The sequence below is a fragment of the Zingiber officinale genome, chromosome 10B (genome assembly GCF_018446385.1).
Source record: "Zingiber officinale cultivar Zhangliang chromosome 10B, Zo_v1.1, whole genome shotgun sequence".
Lineage (NCBI taxonomy): Eukaryota > Viridiplantae > Streptophyta > Magnoliopsida > Zingiberales > Zingiberaceae > Zingiber > Zingiber officinale.
This window is the reverse complement of record NC_056005.1, coordinates 77,696,649-77,717,456: the sequence shown is the minus strand read 5'-3', so window position 1 is coordinate 77,717,456 and position 20,808 is coordinate 77,696,649. Positions and strand designations below refer to the sequence as shown.

Below are 20,808 nucleotides of genomic sequence, written 5' to 3'. Positions count from 1 at the left end.
GAGAAGGCTACTTGGGAGCTCGAGGATACTATCCGAGCTCGATACCCCCATCTTTTCACTTGAGGTATGTGATTTAATTTACCGTTCAGCATTTATACTCTTTACCTGTTGTTAGTATTTGCTGATGGTAGATAACAAAAATTTGGGGAGCAAATTTTTATTAGTGGGGGAGAATGTAAAATACTGAAAATGGGTGAATCATCATAAGGGAATTTTCTGGAATTTTTGGAAATTTTTCGGAGCTCGTATGGATGAGTTTACGGAGATAAAAACGGGGTCCGGGAAAAGCCTGTTTAGGCTACCCTATTTTAGCGAGGAAATGTTTATTTCTTAATTCATTTTTCTTTATTCCTTCGTTTCTTTTTTTTTTCTTCCTCGCCGAACCCAGGCGCTGATGTCATTCCCCTTTCCTTCTCTTCTTCCCCCGCCGAACCACCTACGTGCCCTAATCTCCGCGACGCCGAAGCCTCCTCTTCCAGGACGTCGAGCATCGCGGCGCCGGCACTGCTTTGCCTTCCCCGAAGCCCCAAGCCGCCACCTGATCCTTCCTCTTCCTCTACTTCTTTCCCTTTTCTAATTTGTGCGCCGACGCCGACCTTCCCTGTGCCCTAGCATGAAGCCGACGGCCACATTCCGATCTCTCTCCGGCGGCCACTGCTTAGCATTCCTCTGCCCTAGGCCGGCCGACTCCCGACGCCCTCTCCGGTCTCCTCACGGCGCCACCCTTTCTCTGCCCTAGCACTAAAGCCGCCGACGCCGATCACAGCCAACGCCGGCTATCGCCGCTGTACCCTGCCGACGCCGCTGCCTTCTCTCGACCCGAGCAGTGCTATCATCTTTATGCCCTAGCGCCGGTTCACCAGCCATCCAGTGGCAAGTCCTTCTTCCATCGCGCTACTGCCTCCGCACCTTCTTCCTCATTGTGGTCATGCCTCCCTTGCCCTAATCTCTGCTCTGTCTTCCATGTGCCCGAGATCTAAGCCAGTGAGTATCTTTATCTCGTTTACCTTTCTATCCGATTTGTATAAGGGGGCAGATGTATTCGGAAACACTATGAACTTTCTGAATTTCAACCAACAAATACTGATTTTGGGTATTTGATTGGGTAGACAGCAGCTCCATCTTATTCCTGATCTCTGTATTGTATTGATTACTAATTAGGCATTGGATCCATGCTAGGTATTTAATTTGGGGGCATTCGTTGGGTGGTCAGCAGGTATGGATGTTTTCTGTGAAGCTGGAATCGTAAGCAGTGTTAGCAAGAACTGTTATATTGAGGTAAGGTGTAAGGGAATTTGATACTATTGGTTAAGTGTGAATTGGGTTTATGTTTATGTGTTGATTAGGGTTTTGCCCTAATTTGGGGTTAGAGATTTTTATTTAGCTATTTATAAAAATTGTAGCTAAATAAAATATGTATATATATTGGTGACACAGGACTTTGACGCGAGACGAGCATCTCGACGTTGGATTTGACTAGATTGGACCTGCTATTTGAGGCGGGTACCTTGACTTATCTTTGATAATGTCATGTTGATATGTTTAGTAGGTTATAGCCTTTAGTAATAATTATGTTCGTTCTTGTTTTGATATGTCACTAGCGGATACCTGTTACATGCTTGTTTGCTCACCTATTATGCATTTATTGTTAGTACCCGCATGATTTTATATATGCTCATATGGTAGTGACATACCATGCCTCATTATGCTCAGGACCTAGGTTTTTTTATACCCTACCTGACCTGTGTACCTTAAGTCTTCAGATTTGACCATCGATACTATGGTACATATTTTATATATATGGATATTGTTATGCTAATCAGGTTATTTCCATGCTTAGTATCATGCATCATCTCGCATGATTGCATTGTTGGTTAATCCTAGGAAAACGTACCGGTTCCACTGTACAAAAATTTTTTTGTACAAGTGTCAAACCTTTCCTTAAATAACCTATTGTGTTCTTTAGAAGTTAAATTAGGAATCGCAGACGGAACTTAACATCATTGATTCCAAATTTAACTTATATGTTCTTAATGGTTTAGATTTGAATCGCAAGCGGAACTTAACACTATTGATTCAAATCTACCTAAGTTATTAATTCCATAAATATTAATTTCTAAAATTGGCTTCCAGGACTGCATGGCGAGGTACATGGCCTTCTTGGATATGGGAGCAACCACCACCACCTAGGCAAAGCCTTTTAAGGAAAGCTAATATTTATTTCCTTAAATAAATCTAGGTTAACCTAAAAGAACAATCGAATCACAAATTCGAAAAAGAAGAAAACACAAAATCGAAAAATAAATTCGATAAACTAGACCTAATTGCCTCTTGTATTTAGAATTCATACAAAGAAAAATAACTAGTATGACGCGGAAGAAAAATACTAGTTATACCTTCTCTTTGTAAGCTAATGACCTCGAGATCTTCTTCCGTATTCCTCGCCTCGCCTTGGACGTCGTGTGGGCAACGATCCTCCAAGATGAACATCACCCAAAAGAGTCCTTCCTCTTCCTCTAGAATTCGGCCACCACCACCACCAAGGAGAAGAGAGCAAAGGGAAAGGGAGATGGGAGAGGGTCGGCCACCAAAGGATCTCCAAGCAAGAGAATAAGAGTTGTGTGTTATGAAGTCCCCTCACCCCTTCTTTTATATTACTTGCCCAAGGCAAATAAGGAAAAACCTTTTACAAAAATAAAATCATCCAAGAGTTTTTCCTTTTCCCTTTTATTTTTCCTTTTCTTTCCTCTTGATTGAATCAATCACCAATCAATGGTTGTGATCAATCCTATTTGGTTTAGGATAATGCTTGGTCGACCCCTTGCTTGGGCACCAAGCAAGGTGGCCGGCCACCATATTTAGGAAAGGAATAATAATTTTGTTTTATAAAATTTTATAAGAAGAAAAACTCTTATAAAATTATACATGCTCTCTTTCCTAGAGTTAAAAAAGGAAAGTTTTAAAAATTAAAACCATGTTTTTAAATTTAAAACTTCTCTAACAAAATTTCCTTTTTTAACTTGATGATAAAAAATTTTAATTTTAAGACTTATCTTCCTTTTTTTTCCTTAAACCATGAGGATGGTTAAAAAAGGAAACTTTTAAAACTTTTAAAACTCTCTATTAAAACATGTGACCTAATTCAAATAAGGAAAGTTTTAAAAATTAAAATCTCTCTTTTAAAACTTATAATTTTCTACAAAGAGAAGATTTTAAAAATTCAAAACACCCCTCATATTTGAATTAATCTTGACCGGCCCCTACAAGCTTGGTCACCAAGCAATAGGGCCGGCCCCTATAAGAGGATGTGGTCGGCCATTGCTTGGTCACCAAGCAATGGTCCGACCCCCTTCTTGGATACCAAGAAGAGCCTTACATTTGGATGAACTTGAGGCTATAATGAGACTACGACAGAGACCTAGAGGAGAAATTGGTTTTGGCCTTCCGATGAGCTTGAGTATCCCGTGTTCGCCCCAAACACACAACTCAAGTTCATCGATAATAACTCATTCCACTAGAGAGTTATTATCGCACTACCGCACCGATCCCAAATTACATTGTGGGCTTCGTCTTATCATGAGTGTGTTAGTCTCCCTGTGTTTAAGATTACGAATGTCCACTAATTAAGTAAGTTACTGACAACTCACTTAATTAATATCTAGCTCCAAAAGTAGTACCACTCAACTTCATTGTCATGTCGGACTAGGTCCACCTGCAGGGTTTAACATAGCAATCCTTATGAGCTTCTCTTGGGGGCATTCTCAACCTAGATAACTAGGACACAGATTCCTTCTATAATCAACAACACACACTATAAGTAATATCATTTCCAAACTTATCGGCCATATTGATTTATCGAGCTAAACGTCACCCTTTGATAAGTCAAAGAAATAAATATTAAATATATGTGCTTGTTATTATATTATGATTAAGAGCACACACTTCCATAATAACTAAGGTTTAGTTCTTTTACTAAGTCAGTACAAAAAGAACTTACCTAAATGATCCTACTCAATACACTTAAAGTGTATCAGTGTAATTTATTAGTCAAGATGAACTAATACTTAATTACACTATAACTATTCTGATAGTTTGTTCCTTTCTATCTTAGTCGCAAGCAACTGTTTATAATTTATAGAGAACCGACAACATGATCTTCTGAGTGTGACACCACACTCCATGTTATCTACTATATAAATTGATTGAATAATTACATTTAACAAATAAATGCAGATATTGACCAATGTGATTCTTTTATTTCAACAAATAAATGTTTACGAAAGCTAGGCTTTTAGTATACACTCTAACAATCTCCCAATTATAATAAAAGACTAAGCTGTCATATCTGTTGCCTTATATCTGATTCTCATCCCCTCCACATGCCGATCAAAAGCTTTCGCCGGAAGGGCCTTTGTGAAAGGATCTGCTAGGCTATCTTCTGATGCAATCTTGGCGACGACAACTTCTCCTCGCTTGACGATGTCTCGTATCAGGTGGTACTTGCGCTCTATATGTTTACTTGCCTTATGAGCTCGTGGTTCCTTCGAGTTTGCAACTGCACCGCTATTATCACAATAAATTGTGATGATCTTGGGTAAACCAGGAATCACATCTAAGTCCATTAGAAAGTTCCTGAGCCATACAGCTTCTTTGGCTGCCTCAGAGGCTGCCACATACTCAGCTTCCATGGTTGAGTCTGAGACGCATTTCTGCTTAACACTCCTCCATGCAATAGCTCCACCTCCTATAGTAAACACATAGCTTGATGTTGACTTACTATTGTCTCTATCTGATTGAAAATCCGAATCCGTGTAACCCACAGGGAGCAAATCGTCTACTTGGTAAACTATCATATAATCTCTAGTTCTTCTCAGGTACTTTAATATATGCTTTACCGCAGTCCAATGCCCTTGTCTAGGGTTACTCTGATATCTGCTAACCATGCCCACGGCAAAACAGATATCAGGTCTCGTACACAGCATTGCATACATAAGGCTTTTCTACAGCCGAAGCATAAGGAACTGCCTTCATATCCACAATCTCCTTTGATGTCTTCGGGGGCATCTCTTTAGATAAGGCTACTCCATGCCTAAAAGGTAAGAAACCTTTCTTGGAGTTTTGCATGATAAAAGAGCAAGGATTGTATCTATATATAAAGCTTGGGATAGGCACAACATTCTTTTCTTGCGATCCCTTATAACTTTGATCCCAAGAATGTGTGTACATTCTCCTAAGTCCTTCATATCAAATTGTTTGGACAACCATACCCTTACGTCCGATAATACCTTGACATTGTTGCCAATTAACAAAATATCATCTACGTATAGTACAAGAAATACCACCACGTTTCCGTTACACTTCTTATATACACAAGACTCATCCGAACACTGAATAAATTCAAATGACTGGATTACTTCATTAAACTGGATGTTCCAAGATCTTGAAGCTTGCTTCAGTCCATAAATGGACCGATTGAGCTTACACACTAGATGCTCTTTGCCCTTTTCAATGAACCCTTCTAGTTGCTTCATATGGATATTTTTTCTTCAAGACTTCCATTGAGGAAAGCTGTCTTGACATCCATTTTCCAAATCTCATAATCCATATGAGCGGCAATGGATAAGAGTATCCGGATAGACTTAAGCATGGCTACCGGTGAAAAAGTCTCCTCATAGTCGATTCCCTCTTTCTGAGTATACCCTTTTGCAACAAGCCTTGCTTTGAAGGTTTCTACCTTCCCATCTATCCCTCTTTTCCTTTTGTAGATCCACTTGCATCCAATGGCTTTTACGCCATCAGGTGGTTCTACTAGCTCCCAGACCTTATTAGAGTACATAGACTCTATTTCAGAATTCATTGCCTTTTGCCAAGATACTGCATCTATATCTTGGAGTGCTTCATCATATGTCCGGGGATCAGGTTCATGTTTACCCGGGATCAAGTCCGAAGACTCTCCCAAAAACATGAATCTCTCAGGCTGCCTTACAACCCTCCCACTACGACGAGGCACCGTCTGTGGTTGTGTATCATGTATGACACGTGTTGCAGTCTCTTGTGGTACTTCATCTTGTACTGTTGGTACTGAAGTAGATGTGTCTTCTCTAAGTTCTTCTAGAACAACTTCACTCATGGGCTTATGGTTCATTACATAATCTTCTTCTAAAAATCGAGCATTGGTGCTAACAATGATCTTCTGATTTTTAGGATTATAAAACAAACCACCTTTCGTTCCCTTAGGATATCTCACAAACAGACAAACTTCTGTACATGATTCCAACTTGTCAGTATCTCCCTTCAGCACATGTGCTGGACTACCCCATATCCGGATATGATTCAGACTAGGCTTGCGCCCATTCCATAATTCCATGGGAGTAGACGGAACTGTTTTAGAAGGTACCATATTCAGAATGTACACTGCTGTTTCTAAAGCATATCCCCAAAACGAATTTGGTAATTCTGAATAACTCATCATTGATCTAACCATTTCCATAAGAGTCATATTCCTTCGTTCTGCCACACTATTCTGCTGGGGTGTACCAGGTGCAGACAATTGGGATTGAATCTCGACTTCTAATAAGTAATTCCTAAACTCTCCAAAGAGGTATTCGCCACCACGGTCAGACCGTAGTGTCTTGATACTTTTACCAAGACGTTTCTCCACATCCGCCCTATATTCTTTGAACTTGTCAAAGCATTCAGACTTGCGACGCATCAGATAAATGTATCCGTATCTTGAATAATCGTCTATAAAGGAGATGAAGTATTCATAACCACCTCTTGCCTGTATAGACATAGGACCACACAAATCAGAATGAACCAGTTCTAACGGATCTTTGGCTCTATACCCCTTAGCCTTAAAAGGTCTCTTGGTCATTTTACCTTTCAAGCAGGATTCACATGTTGGAAAGTTTTCCAACTCTAATGAACCCAATAGTCCATCGGCTACAAGTGTAACGACCCGCCTTCTACTAACTAGGCTGTAAGGCCGGGGTTACATTATGCTAACTATTCTTGTGCGGAAAAGAAGAAAAAAAAAAAGACTGAACTAATTAAAACTCTATGCTTTGTGCCATAAAATCTGAAATTTATATTCAGAATACAATTCTAAGGTTGTACATCTACTAAGAGGTGAAGCCCACTTGCTATCTGATTAAAAACTTGGAAGCAGACGCTTCTGGCTGAAATCAGACATTCCAATCGATCGGTTGATCGATTGGAGTTGTCTGATCGATCCACTGATCGATTCAGCGTGCTACTGTGCACAGAGGTCCCATCTGGATCGATTGACTGATCGATCCAGCACGGCCAATCGATTCAGAAGCTCTCTATTCGCGGGATCAATTTCTCGATCGATCGGCTGATCTATCCATGGTCGATCGATCAGCTGATCGACTCATCAGCTCTTTGTACGCGGAAGTCGCATCTCAATCGATCGGTTGATCGATTCAATAGCATTCTGTGCACGGGGAGTTTCTCCAAATCGATCGACTGATCGATTGAGGATTCCTCAATTGATCAGCTGATCGATTGGGGTTCTGATTTCAGCAAAAACCCACCCGAACTCATTCAGAATCTTCAGAAATCACTAAACTATGAAACAATACTACTAGACATGACTCTATACATATTTTACCACCCATCAGCAAGACAACTGACAGTCTACGCATGGCACAATTCATAGAATCACAATTCATGATACTTAACATCCTAAGAGTGAAGAAAGTATTTAAAAACAGAAATACAAAGTCTTTAAATGGGCTACTCCCCAAGGGTCTCCTGCGCGATAGTCTGCTCCATTATTGTCGAGCACATCGCCAGTTACATGTATCCATACACACCACCACTCATGGGTTAGTGGCATATCAGACAGGTGTGTGACAGTTCTGCTGTTTGGCTCCGTTGGTCTGGTGACTCAGCGTGATAGCCGGTAGACAGTTCTACTCTGTTTGGCTCCACTGGTTTAGTGTAGCAGCGTGGTAGCCGGCAGGCGGTTGGACTCTGTTTGGCTCCGTTGGTCCGCTCATGGGTAGTGTGATGCAGCGTGGTAGCCGGCAGAGATTTCCTCCCCGTCATCGTGTACCGAGAGATGAGAGCATTGAGCTCCCCCATTTATGATTTGGGGTAGGAGGATAGGTGTACTCCGACAGTATCCTGTCTACTCGGTCACTCATCAAGAGAAGTGACGTCAGAGTGCACGGTTGTCACAGCCCTACCCACTCTGTCTCACCATTGTGTGTGAGATGACTGACTGGCGTCAGGGGTGACCATGACATTGGCATCATATGCATGATGCATTTATTGCTTATGTTTGCTGCATTTACTTGCTACATTTATATGGATGCATATGATTGACATGCATACAGGATTTATGATATTCTCGGTATGATGACCCGACTATTCTGATAGGAGACCCTGGTGAATACAGATCTCTTCAGCCCTTTTCTATTGAGCATTCCAGCTTTTGTTCAGAAGACTGTACTCCATAGTTATTACTGTCTGTTATAGCTTGCTATACATGTCTATTGGTATTCGCTGAGTTATTGAACTCACCCCCGTGGACACTATCTTTTTCAGGTACCAGGTTGTTTATGGAGTCGCTTGGAGTGTCCATTTGTATTTTGGTATTTGTGTATCTAGCTTGTGTTTCGGTTTTGTTTCCGGAGTGGTGTTTTGTAGTGTGGTGTAAGCCTAGCCGGCTAGCAGTCTTGTGTTTGGTGTTCTATTAGTTTCCGTTGTGTTTTGGTTTAGTACAGCCGAGTGGGCTGTAAAATATATATATAACTACGTGGTTGTTGTATATTTTGTTCCAACCGAGTGAGCTGATGATATAAACTGCGTGGTTGTGTATATGTTCCAGCCGTATGTGGCTGATGTATATTGTGCATGTAGAAATGTTTCAGATTGTCACTCGTACAGGGGAGGTGCTGCCGAAATTTCTTCGGGTAGGGACTCCCCCGGGGAGTGACAACCAGATTTAAATCCAGTAGAACATTGCAACCGCATTGAGCTGGGGAGCGGATGTACTGAGGGCGGCCCCCAAATCATTACTCAGAAGGAGCTTGACCTAGAAAAGGTGCCCTCTCTTCTAATGCCCAGTCAGATCCCAAACAGGGATGGAGAAGAGGCTACTAAACGGGTTGAAGAAACTCTTCAAGCTACGCCATAGAATCTGAAGATACCTTTTCCGTAGAAGATTATAGTATCCCAGAGAGACGAAGAGTTCAACCATTTCCTAAAGAAGATCAAAGAAATCTGCATAGAAGTACCATTGATAGATGCACTGCACCAAATGCCGAAGTTCGCCAAATTTTTAAAGGAAATTTTATCTAATAGAAGACAGAAGGGCGACTTCGAGACTGTAGCACTGACAGAGAATTGCAGCGCCCTCCTTATGGAGAATCCTCCACCCAAGCTTCAAGATCCAGGGAGTTTCTCCATACCGTGCAAAATTGGTTCTGAACTTATACCAAGAACTTTCTGTGACTTGGGAACCAATGTCAGCCTTCTCCCGTACTCCTTATGCAAGAAGCTGGGTTTCTAGAACATAAATTGACCACGATGGCACTGCAACTAGCTGACCATTCATGCAGGTACCCGATGGGAATAGTGGAGGATGTGCCAGTTGAAGTAGGTGGATGCATAGTTCCTACAGACTTCATTATCTTGGACATGGAGGAAGATCCCAAGATACCGATCATCCTTGGAAGACCATTCCTTGCCACGGTTGGGGCCATCATCAATGTAAAAAGCCATAAGTTATCCTTGGAGATCGGCAAGGGAAAGATTGGATTTGATTTATCCAATTCCTCCATATGCAACCCCTCTTCTCAGGGAAATTCTCACAAAATCAGCACATACGAAGAAGGGGAGTACAGTTTCCATGAGAGTTCCCCTCCAGCAAGCAGTAAGAAATACATCTGTCCTGCACGAGCGAAATTGAAGGCGCAAGCTGGAGCATCAACCCTAGAAGGAGAGCCGCCCGCCAACGGGTTCAGCCCACTCTGACTGAAACGGGGTCGAGCTAAAGACTTAAAACAAACGCTTCTTGGGAGGCAACCCAAGGGTTTTCTTTTCATTTCAATTTAATGTCTCGTCATCCATTTTATTTCCTTTTATTTCTTTAAGTAGATTCAGTTGAGTAGCATTACTTAATTCGTGTTCATTTTCAGGATGTGCATAATCTCCACAAGCTGGCCATGAGCGTTTCATGGGTGTGGAGGCATCAGAGGAGCCAAAACAACTGAGGACGAGTCATCTCGTGCTTAAAGGAGGTGTTCGTGTGACCCTGCATGGCCGTGCGGAGCTTGTAGAGAAGCAGAAGCCACTGGTCGTGCACCCTTGCACGGCCGTGTGGCTAGTGCAGGGAAGAGAAGGAAAGTGGTCATGCCATTTGGCATGGCCGTGCAGGAGGGTCCAAAGAGGAGGAAGCCCTGGGACGTGCCATTCGGCACAACCGTGCGAGCTCGACCGAGGCGAGGAAAGAAGAGGCCGTGCAGTTTGATCTAACCCGACCGTGTCTATAAGACACGGCCGTGCCCCATCCCGTGCAGCGCCACCTACTTCCTCCAAGAAGCCCTAGCCTCTACCTTCTTCTTGTTGGTTGCTACTCGGAAAACCTAGAGGTTCCACTGTACAAAAATTTTGTACAAAGGTCTGAACCTTTTCCTAGCTACCATGTGTTCTTTTAAATTAAATTTTGGATCGCCTGCGGAACTTAACACGTTTGATCCAAAACTTAATCTATTTGTTCTTTTAGGTTTTGACTTGGATCTCCTGCGGAACTTAACACGTTCGACCCAAGTCTCCTTAAGTTATTAATTCCATTAAATATTAATTTCCATAAAAGGTTCCCAGTACTGACGTGGCGAGGCACATGGCCTTCTTGGATATGGGAGCAACCACCACCGACTAGACAAAACCTTTAATAGAAAGCTAATATTTAATTTCTTAAAATAACTTTAGGTTAACCAAAGAGAACAATCAAATCACAAGGAAAAGAAAGAAAACAAAAGAACACAACTTCGAAAAACATATTCGAAATACTAGAACGTAAGCCTCTTGTATTTGGTATTATTTCCAAAAATAACTAGTATGATGCGGAAAGAAAAAATACTAGTTATACCTTCTAGAAAGACCTCTTGATCTTCTACCGTATTCCTCTTCTAACCTCGGACGTTGTGTGGGCAACGATCTTCCGAGATGAGAACCACCAAGCACCTTCTTCTTCCTTCTAGGTTTCGGCCACCAAAATTCTCCAAGAGAAGTAGAGGTCCGGCCACCACCACCAAGCTCCAAGGGATGCAAGAAACAAAACCTCCTTTCTCTCTTTCTTCTTCTAGCTAGAACCGGCCACCATCAAGAGCTCCAAGAGGGATTGCCACCGGCCACAAGAAGAAGAGAAGAGAAAGAAGCTAGGGCCGGCCACCAAGGAGGAAAAGAGAGGAAGAATAAAATAGAGTTGATCACCCATGAAGGCACCTCTACCCCCTCTTTTATAATCCTTGGTCTTGGCAAATAAGGAAATTTAATTAAAAACTTCCTTAATTCTTTTGCCATTAAAAAGGAAATTTTATTTAATTAAAATAAATTTTCTTTTCTATTTGTAATGGCCGGCCACCTTAATCCCTTTAATCAAGGAAATTTTAATTCACACAAGAATTAAAACTTCCTTATTTGCTTTCGAAAATTTATAAAAATTTCTCAAATAATTTTTCCCTTCATGGTGGTTAATAAAAAGGAAATTTAATAAATTAAAATCTTTCTTTTAAACATGTGGATAAAAAGAAAGTTATCTCTAAAAAATTAAAATCTCTCTTAATCTACAAATAAGGAAAGATATCAAATCTTTTCTTAATCTTTTGTAGAAACTAATAAAAGAGAATATTTAATTTTTAAACTTCTCTTTTAAATTATTATCATGGTTAAAAAGGAAAGTTTTTCTTAAAAATAAAATCTCCTTTCAATCTACAAATAAGGAAAGATTTCAAATCTTTTCTTAATCTTTTGTAGAAAGCTTTAAAAGGAAAGATTTAATTTTTAAACTCTCTTTTAAAACTATGATATCCACATAAGAAATAATTTTAAAAAAAATCCTTTTTAATATGATGTGGCCGGCCACCTAAGCTTGGGCTCCAAGCTATTGGTCGGCCTTGGCCGGCCCTAAGCTTGAGCTTCAAGCTTAGCTTGGCCGACCCCTATTGGTTGGGTAAGAAGGTGGGTATGTGGTGGGTATAAATCTCTATATACAAGAGGCTACGATAGGGACCGAGAGGAGGAATTGGTTTTGGTCTCCCGATAAAATTAAGCATCCCGTGTTCGCCCCGAACACACAACTTAATTTTATCAATAATAATTCATTCCACTAGAGAACTATTATTGAACTACCGCACCAATCCCAAATTACATTTTGGGCTCCTTCTTATTATGAGTGTGTTAGTCTCCCTGTGTTTAAGATATCGAATGTCCACTAATTAAGTGAGTTACTGACAACTCATTTAATTAATATCTTAGTCCAAGAGTAGTACCACTCAACCTTATCATCATGTCGGACTAGGTCCACCTGCAGGGTTTAACATGACAATCCTTATGAGCTCCTCTTGAGGACATTCTCAACCTAGTATCTCTAGGACACAGTTTCCTTCTATAATCAACAACACACACTATAAGTGATATCATTTCCCAACTTATCGGGCTTATTGATTCATCGAACTAAATCTCACCCATTGATAAATTAAAGAAATAAATATCAAATATATGTGCTTGTTATTATATTAGGATTAAGAGCACACACTTCCATAATAACCGAGGTCTTTGTTTCTTTATAAAATCAGTATAAAAGAAACGACCTCAAATGGTCCTACTCAATACACTCTAAGTGTACTAGTGTAATTATACAGTCAAGATAAACTGATACCTAATTACACTACGACCTTCTAATGGTTTGTTCCTTTCCATTTTGGTCGTGAGCTACTGTTTATAATTTATAAGGTACTGATAACATGATCCTCTGTGTGTGACACCACACACCATGTTATCTACAATATAAATTAATTGAACAACTACATTTATCATAAATGTAGACATTTGACCAATGTGATTCTTATTACTAAATAAATGTTTATACCAAAAGCTAGGCATTTAGTATACACCCTAACAATCTCCCACTTATACTAAAAGACTAAGCTGCCATATCTGCTGTCATATATCTGATTCCTAACCCTTCAACATGTCCATCAAAAGCTCTTACCTTAAGGACCTCGGTGGAAGGATCTATAGGTCATCACCTGATGCAATCTAGGCAGCAACAACTTCTCCTCGTTTATACGATTTCTCGTATTGGGTGGTACTTGCGCTCTTTTGTGTTTACTTGCCTTTATAGACTTATGGTTTCTTCGAGTTTGCTACTGCACCAATATTATTACAATAAATTGTAATAATCTTTGGACAAACAAGAAATCATATCTAAGTCTATCTTGAGATTATTGAGTCATCCAGCTTTTATAGCTACCTCAGAGGCTTGCCATATACTAAGCTTCTATGGTGGAGTCCAGAAAAACACCTATGCTTATCACTCTTCCATAGTTATGACTTTACCTCCTAAAGTAAACACAAAACCCCGAGGTTGACTTATTATTGTCCCTATCCGATTGGAAGTCAAAATCCATGCAACCCACAAGGACCAAATTAACTGTCTTGTAAGCTAGCATATAATCTCTAGTGCCTCTAAGGTACTACAATATATGCTTTACTGCAGTCCACTGTCCTTGTCCAGGGTTACTTTGATATCTGCTAACTATGTCTTTGGCAAAACAGATTTCTGATCTCGTGCATAGCATACATTAGGCTTTCAACAGCCGTAGCATAAAGAACTGCCTATATTTCCTTTATCTCCTTTGATGTCTACAGAGACATATCTTTAGATAAAGTTCCTCCATCCTGAAAAGGTAAGAAACCTTTCTTGGAGTTTTGTATGCTTAAACCGAACAAGGATTTTTCCGATGTATGAAGCTTGGGATAAGTAAAATATTCTTTTCTTGCGATCCCTTATTACTTTGATCTCAAGAATATATACATTCTCCCAAGTCCTTTATATCGAATTGTTTGGACAACCATACCCTTACTTCTGACAACATTTTGATATTGTTTCCAACTACCAAAAATGTTATCTAAGTATAGTACAAAAAATACCACCACGTTTCCATCACATCTTTTGTATACACAAGACTTATCCGGTTACTAAATCCATAGATCTGGATTACTTTGATAAACCGGATATTCCAAGACCTTGAAGCTTTGCCTCAGTCCATAGACTGATTGAGCTTACACACAAGATGCTCTTAGCCCTTTGCAATGAACCCTTCTGGTTGCTTTATATGGATGTTTTCTTCAAGACTTCCATTAAGGAATGCTGTCTTGACATCCACTTGCCAAATAGATAAAAGAATCCGGATAGACTTAAGCATGGCTACCAGTGAAAAAGTTTCTTTTTCATCAAGTCTTGCTTTGAAAGTTACTACCTTCCTGTCTATCCCTCTTTTCCTATTATAGACCTTTTAACACCCAACGGCTTTTACACCATTTGGTGATTCTACAAGCTTCCAGATTTTATTAGAATACATATATTCTAATTCTTTTATTCATTACTCTTTGCCAAGATGCTGCATCTTTATCTTGGAGTGCTTCATCATACGACCGGAGATCAGGTTCATGTCCTCCAGGGATCGAGTCCAAAAACTCTCCCAAAACATGAACCTATTTAGGTTGCATAACAACCCTCCCACTACAACAAGACACTTTCTGTAATTGTGTATCAATTTGTGATACGTGTTGCAGTTTTCTTGTGGTATCTCATCTTGTACAGTTGGTACTAGGTTAGACATGTCCTTTATTATTTCCTTAAGAACAAATTTACTTATGAGCACATGGTTCATTATATAGTCTTTTTCTAAAAAATCAGTCATTGATGCTAACAATGACCTTCTGATTTTTAAGACTATAAACCTACTTTTGTTTATCTAGGATAACTTACAAACAAGTGAACTCCTATCCAACTTATCATTGTCACTCTTTAACATATGTGATGGATTACCCGAATCCAAATATGCTTCAAAATAGGTTTTCACCTATTCAGCAATTCTATATGAGTAGAGAGTTCTAACTTGGAAGGTACTATGTTCACTTTCGTTATCAGAGTTTATCCTTAAAACAAATTTGGTAATTTTCTGAATAACTCATCATCTATCTAATTATTTCATAAGAGTCTTTTACCTTCTTTCTACTACACCATCCTTGTTGGGGTGTACCAGGTGCAGTTAGTTGGGGTTGAAATCCAACTACTGATAAGTGACTCCTAAAATCTCTCAAGAGGTACTTGCCACTATGATCTTACCATAGTGACATTTACTTTAACATTTCTCCGCATCAGCCTTGTACTCTTTGAACTAATCAAAGTACTTAGTCTTGCGGTACATTAAGTAAATTTATTTGTATCTTGAATAGTTGTCTATAAAATAGATGAAATATTCAATACTACCTCTTGTCTGGATAGTCATAGGATCACATAAATCAGAATGAACCGATTTCAACATATCTTTGACTCCATACCCCTTGGACTTAAAAGCTTCTTGGTTATTTTCCTTCCAAGTAAGACTCGCAGGTTGGAAAGATTTCCACTACTAATGAACCCAAAAGTTCATCAGCTACCAATGAATCCTACTTAAGTTAATATAACCTAGCCTTAGATGTCAAAGATATAATTGGTTCATTTTCGAAAGTTGCTTTCTCTTAAGTTAGAAGATGTGTTATTAATTTCCATTTGTTGCATCATGGGAGTTATTGGATTATAAATTGTCAACCAACATACCAGAATAGATAACTTGCCTATTTTTCTTGATAACAACTTTGTTATCAAAATAGACACAATATCTATTCTATAATAGTTTAGAAACTGAAATCAGGTTCTTTCTAAACTTAGTATGTAAAGACAATTCTAATAATCCAAATTTTATTCCTATTAGAGAATAAACCTCTCCCACTGCAACTACAGCAGTGCCCATGTGGACGGTGTTTTTATTTTCATTTAGTTGTCGGGTTTCTGGAACCCTGCAATGAATTGCAGACATGATCAATGGCTCCCATATCTACACACCGGTACGGTAGATAACTCCACTAAACATGTATCAACTAATGAATAAAATACACCTATATTGTTCTTAGTTCTAAGAGGACACTACCTTAATGTCCAAATTCTATTTCCAATCAATTATAATTGGGACCACTAAGTCTATCCTAAAGTATATCAGCTAGGGATTGACCATCTTCCTAAGAATCACAAAAATATTTGGTTAAGACCAACTCCTTAAAAATCCCCATGAATTTTGTATGCCACGTTAGTGTGAACGTATACAAATTCAAAGAGGAAATTTTATCATTTAATTTTATTATCTCGTCAACCTTACTTTATGACGAATAAAATTAATAGTTGGTCTATCTTTAATCAAATATTTGGTCAAGACTCTAAATTTAAAATAATATTGATTCCTCTAACAATACTATTTAAATTTACCAACACCTCAAAACACCGTGAATTTTGCATGCCACGTTAGTGTGGACGTATACAAAATCAACATTTGTAAGAGGAGGATTTTACCCATTAACTATCTTGTCAACGTAACTTTATGACAAATAAAATTATCTCAAACACCGTTAATTTTGTATGCCACGTTAGTGTGGACGTATACAAAATCAATCATTTGTAAGAGGGGTTTTAACCCTTTAATTTTATTATCTTGTCAACCTAGTTTTATGACAAATTAATAGTTGGTTTCATTTGGTCACACAAATAATAGCAGTGACTCCGATGGGGAGGATACTATTAGATGTGTCTAAGTGTATACCATTACTTGGCACTAAGTCCATTAATAAGATTATGCCCCTTCCGTTGGGGAAGATCACACGCTCTTAATTAACTTCCTATAGTCATCCAAAAATGGAAGTCTGTTCTAGTGATCCGCAAACAAGCTCATCCGTTATGGAGGAAGGCACTCAGAGCCAACGCGCAAGCTTGTTTGCATCACTTACAAACCAGTAATGGAGACCATGGGATTTACTTAAAAATCCCTCTCCCACTTAGTTATTTATTAATGAGGAATTTTAACTATGCTAGCCTACTAAACTTGTAAACTAACATGCACACAGCACAATATAAAAGCAATAAATAGAAAATCTAATTTTCAACTATTATGGCTTTTATCTCTAGTTGTCCTCCGTGTGTTGTCATCCCAAGCTGCTGCCATATTTGGCCACCGCCACCGGGTCTAGCTGTCGCATCCATCTTGCTCCTTGTTCCGCTGCGCCTCTGGTCCTTAGAAGGTTCCACGCTTTGCAAGATTCGATCCGCGACATAAATAGAATTTTATAATTTTGATCCTATATTCCATAAAAGGAATGTACATGTATCTAGATCAAAATAAAATCCTAATAAAACTAAATACAGCTCCTGCTGTATTTTATAATACAATCATGCACACACATATAAATGCCCTTGACATGTCCAAGGGTCCAATCACACACATAAAACTATAAGCCATAATAGTTGGATCCTGCATCCACAAAGTTAGCACATCCTACTATTATCCTGCCTAAATTATGTATGACATGTGCATAATTAAACTAATACCAAATACACAGAGGCAAAACCCTAGCTCTGATACCAATTGTTGGTTGCTACTCGGAAAACCTAGAGGTTCCACTGTACAAAAATTTTGTACAAAGGTCTGAACCTTTTCCTAGCTACCATGTGTTCTTTTAAATTAAATTTTGGATCGCCTGCGGAACTTAACACGTTTGATCCAAAACTTAATCTATTTGTTCTTTTAGGTTTTGACTTGGATCTCCTGCGGAACTTAACACGTTCGACCCAAGTCTCCTTAAGTTATTAATTCCATTAAATATTAATTTCCATAAAAGGTTCCCAGTACTGACGTGGCGAGGCACATGGCCTTCTTGGATATGGGAGCAACCACCACCGACTAGACAAAACCTTTAATAGAAAGCTAATATTTAATTTCCTAAAATAACTTTAGGTTAACCAAAGAGAACAATCAAATCACAAGGAAAAGAAAGAAAACAAAAGAACACAACTTCGAAAAACATATTCGAAATACTAGAACGTAAGCCTCTTGTATTTGGTATTATTTCCAAAATAACTAGTATGATGCGGAAAGAAAAAATACTAGTTATACCTTCTAGAAAGACCTCTTGATCTTCTACCGTATTCCTCTTCTAACCTCGGACGTTGTGTGGGCAACGATCTTCCGAGATGAGAACCACCAAGCACCTTCTTCTTCCTTCTAGGTTTCGGCCACCAAAATTCTCCAAGAGAAGTAGAGGTCCGGCCACCACCACCAAGCTCCAAGGGATGCAAGAAACAAAACCTCCTTTCTCTCTTTCTTCTTCTAGCTAGAACCGGCCACCATCAATAGCTCCAAGAGGGATTGCCACCGGCCACAAGAAGAAGAGAAGAGAAAGAAGCTAGGGTCGGCCACCAAGGAGGAAAAGAGAGGAAGAATAAAATAGAGTTGATCACCCATGAAGGCACCTCTACCCCCCTCTTTTATAATCCTTGGTCTTGGCAAATAAGGAAATTTAATTAAAAACTTCCTTAATTCTTTTGCCATTAAAAAGGAAATTTTATTTAATTAAAAATAAATTTTCTTTTCTATTTGTAATGGTCGGCCACCTTAATCCCTTTAATCAAGGAAATTTTAATTCACACAAGAATTAAAACTTCCTTATTTGCTTTCGGAAATTTATAAAAATTTCTCAAATAATTTTTCCCTTCATGGTGGTTAATAAAAAGGAAATTTAATAAATTAAAATCTTTCTTTTAAACATGTGGATAAAAAGAAAGTTATCTCTAAAAAATTAAAATCTCTCTTAATCTACAAATAAGGAAAGATATCAAATCTTTTCTTAATCTTTTGTAGAAACTAATAAAAGAGAATATTTAATTTTTAAACTTCTTTTAAATTATTATCATGGTTAAAAAGGAAAGTTTTTCTTAAAAATAAAATCTCCTTTCAATCTACAAATAAGGAAAGATTTCAAATCTTTTCTTAATCTTTTGTAGAAAGCTTTAAAAGGAAAGATTTAATTTTTAAACTCTCTTTTAAAACTATGATATCCACATAAGAAATAATTTTAATAAAAAATCCTTTTTAATATGATGTGGCCGGCCACCTAAGCTTGGGCTCCAAGCTATTGGCCGGCCACCTTAAGGCCAACCTTTAGGCTTGGCCGGCCCTAAGCTTGAGCTTCAAGCTTAGCTTGGCCGGCCCCTATTGGTTGGGTAAGAAGGTGGGTATGTGGTGGGTATAAATCTCTATATACAAGAGGCTACGATAGGGACCGAGAGGAGGAATTGGTTTTGGTCTCCCGATAAAATTAAGCATCCCGTGCTCGCCCCGAACACACAACTTAATTTTATCAATAATAATTCATTCCACTAGAGAACTATTATTGAACTACCGCACCAATCCCAAATTACATTTTGGGCTCCTTCTTATCATGAGTGTGTTAGTCTCCCTGTGTTTAAGATATCGAATGCCCACTAATTAAGTGAGTTACTGACAACTCATTTAATTAATATCTTAGTCCAAGAGTAGTACCACTCAACCTTATCATCATGTCGGACTAGGTCCACTGCAGGTTTAACATGACAATCCTTATGAGCTCCTCTTGAGGACATTATCAACCTAGTATCTCTAGGACACAGTTTCCTTCTATAATCAACAACACACACTATAAGTGATACCATTTCCCAACTTATCGGGCTTATTGATTCATCGAACTAAATCTCACCCATTGATAAATTAAAGAAATAATATCAAATATATGTGCTTGTTATTATATTAGGATTAAGAGCACACACTTCCATAATAACCGAGGTCTTTGTTTCTTTATAAAATCAGTATAAAAGAAACGACCTCAAATGGTCCTACTCAATACACTCTAAGTGTACTAGTGTAATTATACAGTCAAAATAAACTGATACCTAATTACACTACGACCTTCTAATGGTTTGTTCCTTTCCATTTTGGTCGTGAGCTACTGTTTATAATTTATAAGGTACTGATAACATGATCCTCTGTGTGTGACACCACACACCATGTTATCTACAATATAAATTAATTGAACAACTACATTTATCATAAATGTAGACATTTGACCAATGTGATTCTTATTACTAAATAAATGTTTATACCAAAAGCTAGGCATTTAGTATACACCCTAACACTTCTCCCCCAAAACCCTTCCCCTCCCCAATACACCTCATCTAACCCTAATTTCTCCCTCTAGAGTCCACTTTTCCTTAAATCTACATCTAGATCTAACACATTCCCAAGCCAAAACTTTGGAAAAAGAAGCTAATCCCCTATTCCTCCTCTCCCCTGCTCCTATCCTCAAGGATTTATCTCCATGGAATTCTAAGCTCACCATGTCGTAGATCTTGAAGAGACTTTGTCGAGGAAGTGGTGGATCTGGAGGAGATGCACCGGGAGGTGACAAAGGCAAAGGGAAAGCTTCATCATCAAAAGGCAAAGGGAAGCGGGTAGCACGCGACGAAGGTAACGAAAATATATTTAATATTATTTTTAGAAACCAGGATCAAAAAGCTAGATATGATAACCTTGTCGCTAGGAAAATTGTATGCACTAAATATATGGATCCCGCCACTATGGATATGCTAGGAATTAGGGATGATATTAATTGGATGATTAGCTCTTTAGATTGGAATGATATAATGTA

The 20,808-nt window shown here is 38.8% G+C and overlaps 1 protein-coding gene across 1 annotated transcript; it reads left to right on the top strand.

Moving 5' to 3' along the window:
• Nucleotides 1–9,558: 9,558 nt before the first annotated feature.
• Nucleotides 9,559–10,005, top strand: LOC122029200. Its single transcript, XM_042588139.1, has one exon. It carries the CDS (start codon nucleotides 9,559–9,561, stop codon nucleotides 10,003–10,005), a length of 447 nt encoding a protein of 148 aa, XP_042444073.1.
• Nucleotides 10,006–20,808: the final 10,803 nt, after the last annotated feature.